This window comes from Triticum dicoccoides, chromosome 3A, assembly GCF_002162155.2.
Source record: "Triticum dicoccoides isolate Atlit2015 ecotype Zavitan chromosome 3A, WEW_v2.0, whole genome shotgun sequence".
Classification (NCBI taxonomy): Eukaryota; Viridiplantae; Streptophyta; class Magnoliopsida; order Poales; family Poaceae; genus Triticum; species Triticum dicoccoides.
In genome coordinates, this window is record NC_041384.1 from 464,724,227 (window position 1) to 464,734,878 (window position 10,652).

The 10,652-nt window shown below is 43.7% G+C and overlaps 1 protein-coding gene across 3 annotated transcripts; it reads left to right on the forward strand.

Moving 5' to 3' along the window:
* The first annotated feature begins 2,117 nt into the window (after window positions 1-2,117).
* LOC119268581 (mitogen-activated protein kinase 8) lies at window positions 2,118-8,041 on the forward strand. Of its 3 annotated transcripts, XM_037550240.1 has the most exons (11): window positions 2,118-2,495; window positions 3,905-4,313; window positions 4,954-5,081; window positions 5,198-5,257; window positions 5,719-5,868; window positions 5,950-6,105; window positions 6,195-6,406; window positions 6,496-6,597; window positions 6,710-6,765; window positions 6,864-6,940; window positions 7,034-7,203. In XM_037550240.1, the coding sequence occupies exons 1-11, from the start codon at window positions 2,463-2,465 to the stop codon at window positions 7,061-7,063; spliced, it is 1,413 nt and encodes a 470-aa protein (XP_037406137.1). In that variant the 5' UTR covers window positions 2,118-2,462; the 3' UTR covers window positions 7,064-7,203. The 3 variants fall into 3 exon arrangements, with proteins under 3 accessions (XP_037406137.1, XP_037406135.1, XP_037406136.1); XM_037550238.1 differs by lacking the exon at window positions 6,710-6,765 and having other exon boundaries at window positions 2,120-2,495; window positions 7,034-8,041; XM_037550239.1 differs by lacking the exons at window positions 2,118-2,495; window positions 6,710-6,765 and adding an exon at window positions 3,413-3,552 and having other exon boundaries at window positions 7,034-8,032.
* Window positions 8,042-10,652: the final 2,611 nt, after the last annotated feature.

The window sequence follows — 10,652 nt, forward strand, 5'->3', positions numbered from 1 at the left end:
CTCTTCACCCTTTTTGGGATTGCCCTTTTGCTTTTAGTTATTGGGACTCCATTCTTGTGCACATAAATAGAGGAATATCCGTCTATGATGAGATCATGATTCTAACACAAGCTCTACCACCCACAGTTGCTCTTGAGATTTCCATCATGGACTGCTGGCACATATGGATGCAAAGAAATGGTAAAAAATTCAAGGCTCAGCCCCCCTTTGTTAACTGATGAAGAAGATTTCTAGGACTGGTTTATTTTTACTTAGGCACGAGATCAAGAATAAGTTTGAAAGCAATCTTTGTAGTTGGATTGATCAGTTCCTGGACAAGTTTTATCATGTTACAATGGGATTCGCTAGAACTGACATTGGATAGTTGGCTAGCTTAGTAGCCTTTTATTCATTTTTGCCTATTTTTTTTAGAGAAAAAGCATGAAGCCCGACTTCAAATTAATGAAGCCATCAACTAGCTAGGATACAAAGGCCAAAACTTGACAAAAAATTGAAATGTCACAGGCATATCAACTCGAGATCAGAAGCTACAAGTAGCAAAGCTACAAACGCCATTGTCTACACTAAGAAACCATATTCAAGCTGCCGGAGTGCTCACTGCATCTAGAGCATCAGAGCAGAGGCCAACCAGAGACGCCAACGAACGCAGATGGGAGAAGCTGAACCGCATGGAGAGAAACCAGACACTGTCGTCGACCCAAAGAAGCCAATGTTGGAGAACGCAATCTCCCCTATGTCCATGTCGTGCCACTACACGAGGACCCCGTACATCGGCCAACAAACCATGAGGGTACCAGACAAGAGTCACCGAAGGATTGCAGACCAACCAACTCGCCTCCCACATCACCGACCGTCTAGAGAGCAAAACACCACCGCCGCCACCATCCACCAAACACCAGTTGACTGTGTATATTACAAAAAAAACTAGATTTTTTTGTTTTTTTCTAGTTTTTTCAATTCACTATTCACAAGGGGGACACGTGGAACCATGTCCATCAAATCCGGTCCAGCTAGTTACGCATTATTATGTGATACAATAATAACTCACATGATGTCGTGCATGGTACGCTAAATTAGTTGGGACGTCAATTGGAGTTGTTGAGCAGCAACGAGACCTAATACTACTCGGAGAGATAAATAAAGTACTGCAATGAATTTAACACGTACTGTTGGTATGGTAGTGATCTTGCCGTATTTTGAAATGAAACTTCATGATGATTTGGATCTTATCTAGTACTATCTTTATCCGGGTTTACTGGCCCCTCTCATATTATGAGTTATATTGACCATACGTTAAATATTAGTGAGATATATAAGTTATATGTTGCAAAAATAATGAGTAGGCAAGAACATTTCGGCCGGGTTCACAGTGGATAAAGTTGAATAAATTCAAAGCATTTTAGTAGGCAAGGGATGAGCTGATGCTGGTCATGATTCCCTCCCATAAAAAGACGATCACATGGGTAGGCAACGAGGAAAGAAAAAGAAGATGGATGATTAACACCACAGCACATGCGAGACGCGATTAGGTTATTTGGCGTCATGTATGTCGGTGAGACCTTATCCTGCTGCTATGAATGCTGTTGAGATGAGATGGAAGAAATCCAGATCCACCAACCGATAAGATAATTGCGACATCTTATCGTATCACGGCCCGGCGCAGCGCACGAAACTTCCCACGCGAACCGAACCGCCTACTCATTTTTACACTGCTGTACTACTACTCCGTTGGGATGGAAAAAGAAAAAAGGTGCGGCAAAGCCGTTGGGTTGAGATAAAAATAACTTGCGTTCCACGCACATCCCCATATTATGGTGTGGCTGGCCATGTGACTGACTGATTTAAGTCGCCACAAAATAAGCACGCAAGCTGAACAAAAGTGTGTTATTATTAGTAGTAAAAAAGAAAGGTGGTTTTGCCGGTCGCCATCGTCGCGCCGGCCAAGCCAGAAAAAACGCATGCCTGGCCACCACGCCACGCCGCTCCAAACTCAACCGGAGCGGAACGGATCTCCACGAAATCATCCGCGTCGCCCATCACATGGTGACCCACCGCCGCGCGGCTGTCAAAAGAAAGAAAGAAAGCAAGCACTTCTTTTTAACGTCAGTGGTTCCCCGAACGAACCCGATCGCTCGCACCAGACGAAGGAGGCGAGGAGCTCCTTGTGTTTGGGTGGATTTGCCCTTTGCGTTGCCCCCACCCTCACCGGGCCACAGGACGAAACCAACGCCACAACAACTCACACCCCCTTCGCCCGCGACTTGCTCAGTCGCAGCGAGCCGGGCCACAAGACGCGAGCGTTCCGGTTCAGGTTGGGGTTGGGGTTGCGCTCCCTCGTTTCATCGTCGATCCGCCCGCCCCGCCACACCGGCCCGGGGGCAGACAGAGATCTCTCCCTCGCGCGCGCGTGCCGGCGGTGACAAATGCGGCTTGATTCGCCGGCGGACAAGCGGCGGTGAGCGATGCAGCCGGACCAGCACCAGCAGCGGAGGAAGGTGAGACCGTGCGCCAGGGGTTGCTGTTTGTTGCGGGGTGGTTGGCTGCCTTTCGGTGCCCGTGTGGGTTGTTGGCGCTTCGAGATCGGTCGGTTCGTCCGGCGGGTTGGATGAACCTACCTCGCCTCGCGGGAGGATTCTTTTTCTTTTTGATGGGATCCGGGGGGTTCCGGCGCGCACGCTCGTCAGAATTATCTCTTGCCATTGGTATCCTGCAACTTCTCTTCCCCTTCCGTCGACAATTCCTTCCTTCCGTATAGTTGAGGTTGTTGATTCCAGCTACGGAGTCCAACTGAATTCTTCTCTTCCATTTCTTATTGCGAAAAAGGGATCCTTTTCACTCCTGTTTCTGGATCACAATTCATCTCAATTATTAACACAAGGTTCTCCGTTGGATTTCCCTAGTGGGTGCTTTCCTGAAATCTTCTTCTGCGGTTGGGCTTGGGCACCGTCTTTTCTTGCTTTGTCCCTCTATAAAGGAAATGATATTCTTTTCTAACTTTTCCGTTCCATGCTAGTAGTTGAATACTCATTGCTTCGTAAAGGATTGCTGAGGCCTTTTCAACTCCTGTAATCAACACCAGGGGAAAGAAAAAAAAGGTGATTCAGATGCAACCTAAGAGGTGCCACAAACGCAAATGCGGTATTAGATTCGCTGAGTAGATATGTTTATCTCAACTCAACCCAATTCTGTGGTCTTCTTACCGTCCTTTTTCTTGCAAAAAGTTATAGCCAATCATCTTAGTTGTCTCAGTGGATTAGGTTAGGTTGTCAATATATTCTATGCCCACTTGGGAGGCATATTGATATTGATATAGATGGTTTTATGCCCAAGAAAACATCCTTAAATAGTCATTCTTGGGCCCTTTGTGCTCCATAAGCGCTGTTTTCCTCATAGCTGGACGCCAAGGAGTTTTGCATCGGACAGGGAGTTGTAGCTACCTTCTTTGTGCGCGAGCGATCCAGAAGCTCACGGAATCCAACTTTTTGTGCTGTTCACAACTCTGTGAGTCAGTTGGATGCAGATTACAAGTCTGCTGTTTCAGTGGTCTGTTCGGTATGAAGTGACCTTTACACAAAATTTGGCTGTTGTATTGAGGAATTTTTTTTTGGGGGGCGGAAAACCTGGGTTTAACTTCTTTTTGTCATCTAAGTTGTTTCATTGAAAGCCTATGTGGCTAGTATGTGTTATCAACCTGGGGTTTATCCAAAGGATGAGCTGAACCTTTTCTGGTCCTTTACTAAGTTTATTTGCTGGCAGGCTGGGCCATCTGACATTGAGCTCAATGCTTGAGGCAGATATTACTCAGTAAATTGGGCCTTCTTTTCTGTATGTGTGTCTTTTGTTTCAGTTGCGGAAAGGTTCTCCATTGCGCAGTATTAACTCTGTTTTTTTCCACTTCTCTCAGGGTTCATCGGAGATGGACTTCTTCAGTGAATATGGCGATGCTAATAGATACAAAATTCAGGAAGTCATCGGTAAAGGGAGTTACGGTGTCGTTTGTTCAGCTATTGACCAACATACTGGCGACAAGGTGGCAATCAAGAAAATACACAATATCTTTGAGCATTTATCTGATGCTGCTCGGATCCTCCGTGAGATCAAATTACTCCGCCTATTGAGACATCCTGATATAGTTGAGATCAGGCATATAATGTTGCCTCCGTCAAGGAGGGATTTCAAGGATATTTATGTCGTCTTTGAGCTGATGGATACAGACCTCCACCAAGTCATCAAGGCCAACGATGACTTAACCAAAGAGCACCACCAGTTCTTTCTCTATCAGATGCTTCGTGCACTGAAATATATTCATACCGGTATGCTGCTTTTTTCAAATTGAGATCTGAATTAGCATACAGTTCTCTATTGTCGTGTTATAATCTTTCTTGAATATCTAGGAGTAGGTATTTTATCCATACCCTATCTGTAGATCGCTGCTGATGCTTTGCTCCGCTCCATGTGGAGCATACACAATTTGGAGAAATGCACTCACATAAAATTCACTCTAGTGCCAAAGTTAAAAAGGCACTATACGCACATTAACCAAAATTTAGCGCTAGGCATTTTGCTATCGCCTAGAGCCTAGGCCCTAGGCGTGCTTAAGCACCCGCCTCAGGCGCCCCTTTTTTAACCAAGTGCTAACCCAATAACCATGGCCGCCATATTTTAGAGAAACTTGTCCTTTGTCCCAGATTAGTTATGTTCTTGTTGATCATTTGTCTTCTGGTGATTTTGATATTTGGCCTTTCATTGACCTGAAAAATATCTCCCACTTTGTTTCATGCTTTTTGTTGTGAAATGTACACTTCTTTGTATTTACCTTTAATGTCATCATGATTATTTTCCACTATCCATTGTTGAGCTACTAACATTATCAGCTTCAAAAATCATCCATTTCCAATTTAAAATGTTCATTTACCATTGTCTGTGATCTGACCAATATTTATTTGATTGCAGCTAATGTTTATCATCGTGATTTGAAGCCAAAGAATATATTGGCAAATGCTAACTGTAAACTCAAAATATGTGATTTTGGGCTAGCACGAGTTGCATTCAATGACACTCCCACGACTGTATTTTGGACGGTATGTAAATTTTGGTAGACTAGAATCACATCCTGTGTTATTTGCCAAATTAGATTTGTATTCAAAGGTAGTCTTTTGGCACTTAATTTTTATCTTCTATTCATCATTGCTTGCAGGATTATGTTGCTACTAGATGGTATAGGGCTCCTGAGCTTTGTGGATCTTTCTTTACTAAGGTAACTAGTCTGCACATCTCTGTTGTGTTTGCTAGGATATCTTGTCCGCTACTTTCCACATAAACATGCCTCATGCAATTGCTGGGCAGGCTATGCTGTTTAATACCACATTATTCTTGCGCACATAGTAATAAAAGAAGATAAATCAGTGTCACAACTCACAACCTATACAAGGTTTCACTATGGTGTTCCATGTAGTTTGCAGCTGTGCTGTACAGTGGATATATATATATATATATACATGACATGAGACCGTATTCAAGGTTCATACGACTACTAGATCCTACGTAGTCAGCTGGTCTTGCTAATAAAATGACAATGCAAACCCTTCTAGAGCCTACTGTTTGAGTGTTTTCACAACTACAGAGTATATGCTACTAGTTATCATTAATACCTGATCTTTCACTCCTTAAAAGGCTCCGATGTTGAATTCAGGATGCTAAATTGGTTGTTCTGTGCAGTATTCACCAGCTATTGACATATGGAGTATTGGTTGCATTTTTGCGGAGATTCTAACTGGGAAACCTTTGTTTCCTGGTAAAAATGTAGTTCACCAGTTGGATTTAATGACTGATCTCTTGGGTACGCCGTCACTGGATACTGTTTCCAGGGTACGCTTTTCCATTCATGATCCATGATCCAAAGTAAGGTATCCATAAATGTCAAGCATCCTAATCCCTTTGCAACTGCAGATCCGGAATGAGAAGGCAAGGAGGTACTTGAGTAGTATGAGGAAAAAACAACCGGTATGTTTTTCTGAGAGGTTCCCCAAAGCAGATCCTGCTGCACTCAAACTTATGCAGCGGCTTTTAGCATTTGACCCCAAGGATAGACCAACGGCAGAAGAGGCAAGTGTTTCTAGATAAAACTTCAGATTCAAAAACAGGTGTTAAAAACTTTGTCATTCTAACAATATTTATGTGCACACCATAATCAGGCGTTAGCTGATCCATATTTTAAAGGCCTTGGGAAGGTAGAGAGAGAACCATCCTGCCAGCCAATATCGAAATTTGAGTTTGAGTTTGAACGGAAAAAGGTGACAAAAGAGGACGTAAAGGAACTTATATTCCGCGAGATATTGGAGTATCATCCTCAACTTCTCAAGGATTACATGAATGGAACTGAAAAAACGAACTTCCTATATCCTAGGTTTTTACCATAAGATCTCCTCGATTTTTTTTCCATTAAATGCCAATTTTCATAACTGATCCGTTCTTGGTTCCTATGTTATTATGAAGTGCTGTAGACAATTTCCGAAGGCAATTTGCTAATTTGGAGGAAAATGGAGGGAAGGGAGGGGCAATCGTTCCATCGGACAGGAAGCATGTTTCGCTCCCCAGGTACCCACTGCAAGATTTTACCAATAGTATATGCTGTTATGTTCTGCTTTTTGTTAAAAAAAGATGCCATTAAATTAAATAAATAGCTCATGTGTGCATGGTTAAAATATAGTTCTTTGGTGATCTCATGGTACTATGGAATCGCTTTACATGACAAAAGATGGTCAGGTAGTCAGGAATTTCAGTTCAAGTTTGATGATTTGGCATGATAATTTCAGAGACTGCCACTCAACTTTGCTTGCTGACATTTAGTTTGCATTTGACAGGACTACTACAGTTCATTCTACACCAATTCCTCCAAAAGATCAGAAGTCTTCCCAAGTTCCCCAAAGGATTCCAACAGGTAGTAGTTTCTCCTAAGTAGAAGTCTAGTGTTCTATTTTCTTCAGATGGCACCAATATGACATGTATATATCCTTTGCTGCAAAATTTGCAGGTAGACCAGGAAGAGTGGTTGGCCCGGTAATACCATTTGAGAATTCATGTGCTATGGATCCTTACAGTCAACGAAGGGTGGCGAGGAATCCAGTACTTCCTGCAGCTGCTACCAATGTATCAGCATACGCATACCACCGAAAGTCAGACAGTTCAGAGAGAGAGTTACAGCAGGAGCTTGAAAAAGACCGCATGCAGTACCAGCCGATGCAGCGTTTCATGGATGCCAAGATGGTCTCCCCTGACTTGAGGTCTACCTCCTATTACATGCCAAAGGGTGCCCCAAAAGCCGATGTAGCAGAAAGGACTGGTTTGCAGCCAAACATGATGCAGGGAATTGCCCCGTTTAATGGCATTGCTGCAGTTGGAGGTAGCTACAATAAGGCCAGTGCTGTTCAGTATGGAGTTTCAAGGATGTACTAAGTGATCTAGTGCAATGACCACTTCCAAAATGCTTGGCTTAGCTGAAGTAATAACATGGAAATCGAAGTACTTCCTGAGTTGCCTTATGGGCTGAAGGTTCAGACAGTGGATCGATGATCTTCGATCGAGGAGGAAGTTGATGTCTCATGAAGAACAAAAAAAATAAGATTATGCAAAGACAACATCCTGCCTCTTGATCTAGCTGCCAAGGAAAGAATGACATCTGGTAATTTGCTGCTAAGGGGAAAAGCCGAAGTTGGGGGTACAAGATGATTGAGGTCTATGTACTTTGAAAGAACGGAAACATATCGGAATAATGGAAATGGTGAACTTCTGTACATAAATAACTTGATTTTTCTTTGTATTACTGTCGGCGAGAGCTGTCAGTTTTGCTCCATATTCATGTGGCAATGTGATTTATTTTTCTGGGTTTGAAGCACTTATGCAGTTATGCTTCTGTAGGAGTTCAGCGTTGTAATACTTTGGAGTATGTTTAGATCTGTAATAGAATAACAAGACCAAACTTCAGTAAGATAGAATGGTAATGAACTGCTAGTTTTGGGGGTTGTTGGCTCAACCGTGGTACATATTAAACCAGAGTTGATATAGAGGAACAGTAGAAACATAAAATAGCAAGGTACTGATCATTTCCAAATTAACTGAATGTCTAGCCTTGTCATAAAAGTTTGATGAAGTCAATATATCAACGTTTGCTTCATCACAAAATATATTTGGTATCTGTTCACAAATATAAGATGTTTTAGATTTAGATATTTTAATTGGACTACATACGAACTAAAATGAGTGAACAAACACACTAAAACATGTCTATCCATTAGAGAAAAAAACTACTCCCTATGATTAATATTGACCGGGGAGTAGAACTTGTATTTGTGAACAAAGGGAGTGCATTCGAAAACTTAGTCAAATACTAGAACGGTGGGCGGACTTTGCTGCGCCGTTGGTGTTGTTGAGTTTTCATTAAAAAAATTACTTACTCTATTTCAAAATATAAGGTGCATTATTTTTTGAGAAGTTATAAAACTTCTTTAAGTTTGATCAAATTTGTAAAGAAGTATGTCAAAATCCATAATATAAAATTGGTATCATTAGATTCATCATGAAATGAATTTTCATATTTTTATTTATCTAGTACCGTGGATGTCGATATTTTTCGCTCTGAACTTGATCAAAGTTAAATAAATTTGACTTCTCAAAAAACCAATACACCTTATGTTCTGTAACTGAGGGAATATTTAGTTTGCTGAGTGGAGAAGATAATGAAGTGTGTTTTATTTTTATTTATATAATGTGATGTTTTGGTGGCTTTTCGAGGTGTGATTCTATGTTATCTGCTAATCAACCCATATTTATGGGGTAAAATTTCTCGGTCGGTGGCTGCATGTACTATATTGACGCTACAGTACCACATGGCGACGCTTCTTTTTTGTAGGTGGTGAGAGGGTGTGCCAGATTGATATTCTTTTATAGGCAAGTTGCCGCTAATTGATTTGAAAAATCGTTGGTGACAAGAGTGATGGTGATGGGCTACTCTCTCACCGAGCGCCAGAGCATTGCTGACCGTCTGAATTGTCAGCCGGGTTCCTTCCCCACGACGGTACCTGGGGATACCCATTAGTGACTCCCGGTTGTCCGTCGTCGAGTTGCGGCTGACGATGGCCAAGCTCCAACTCCGTATCGAGCCTTGGCAGGGTACATGGTGTCCAAGGCGGTGCAGACAGTCCTCATCAACTCCTCTCTGTCCAGCCTGCTCCTGTTCATCACGAGTTTCTACAACCTCCATGAGACACTCCATCATGAGATTGCCAAGGTCCAGGCCAGATTCTTCTGGGCCGGGAGGGTGATAAGAAGAAATACCATATGGTCCGTTGGCCTGATATTTGCAAGTCGCACGACCAGGGTGGGCTCGAGATCATGTCCTCCAAACGCATCAACATCACCCTGGTGACTAGCTGGCTTTGGTGAATTACGAATGGGGATGACGACCTTTGGCTTGACATCATCCGGGATAAGTATCTGCACAGTCAACTGCTTGCCTTTTGTCAGTGGTCTGGCGGATCGTAGTTCTGGCAACCCGTCATCCAACTACTCCCGGTTCTCCGGATTGGGACCTCCATCTCGATTGGGTCCGGCGCCGCCACCTTGTTCTGGTTCGACAGGTGGGCTAGGGATCTCCCATTTGTTGCCCGGTTCCCCGATTTGTTCTCCATCGCGGTAGAACCTAGGATCTCCATCGAGGTCACCCTTATTTACTTAGGGCGCCTCACGTTCCGGCGGCAATTTGGGCCTCTGGACCTTGTTGCGTGGCACGAGCTCCTTGACTGCATCGCTCTTCACAAGACGTACATGGATCTAGCGACCGATCGCATATCCTGGTGTCTAGAGCCTTCGGGTGTCTTTTCCACTAAATCCCTGTACTAGGCCATTGCACCCACACCTGCCCCTTTGCCTCTATCTGTGGTGAGGATTATTAGACTGTCGCTGAAGATTAGGATCTTCTTGTGGCAATGGATTCGGGGCCGGATCCCTTAAGGTGCGGAGGTCCTCAAGAGGAATGGTCCTAGTGACAGGATGTGCCCCCCTATGCAGGATAGACGAGGACTCGAATCACATCTTCTTCACTTGCGTGTCCGCTCAATTTCTCTAGAGTTCCTTGCGGGAGGTGGTCGGTGGACGGTGGTGTAACAACAACTTCCTTTTCTCTGAAATCCAGGCCTCCCCTTAGCCTGGCCACCACATAGGTGGTTGGGGATTGGGGTCCTTGCTTGGACGTTGTGGATGGTCCATAATGAACTTGTGTCCAGCATGTGCCTCTCCGACATGCTATTGACGTAGTTTTTAAAATCTATGGTTACTTGCAGCTATGCCGGCTGCTTTGCTGCCCTCAGGATCGAGACGCCATCAACACCATCATTGCTAACCTTCACGTGATGGCTCTCCGCTTGGCGCCGCCGCTCCGTCCGCCACCCCCCGAGCTGGATTAGCTTCTTCGCCTGATGTGCCACCATCTTTGTTTTGTTTTTAGGGCTTGCTGAGCTGTGCCCTCAGCAGAACCCTCTCGTACTGTCATATGTGCTACTTTTGCATGCATTTGCGGTGTGAACATTTGTAGTACCTTGTGGTGCTAGTGGTTTGCTTTATATATAAAGTGGGGCAAAAGCCTTTTTTCGGTAAAA

Excerpts from the sequence above, each read along its gene's own strand:
- LOC119268581 (XM_037550238.1), top strand. The coding sequence starts at position 2,463 with ATGCAGCCGGACCAGCACCAGCAGCGGAGGAAG. Across the intron at positions 4,314-4,953 it reads ACTGAAATATATTCATACCG|CTAATGTTTATCATCGTGAT; the intron begins GTATGCTGCTTT and ends ATTTGATTGCAG. Across the intron at positions 6,106-6,194 it reads ATAGACCAACGGCAGAAGAG|GCGTTAGCTGATCCATATTT; the intron begins GCAAGTGTTTCT and ends CACCATAATCAG.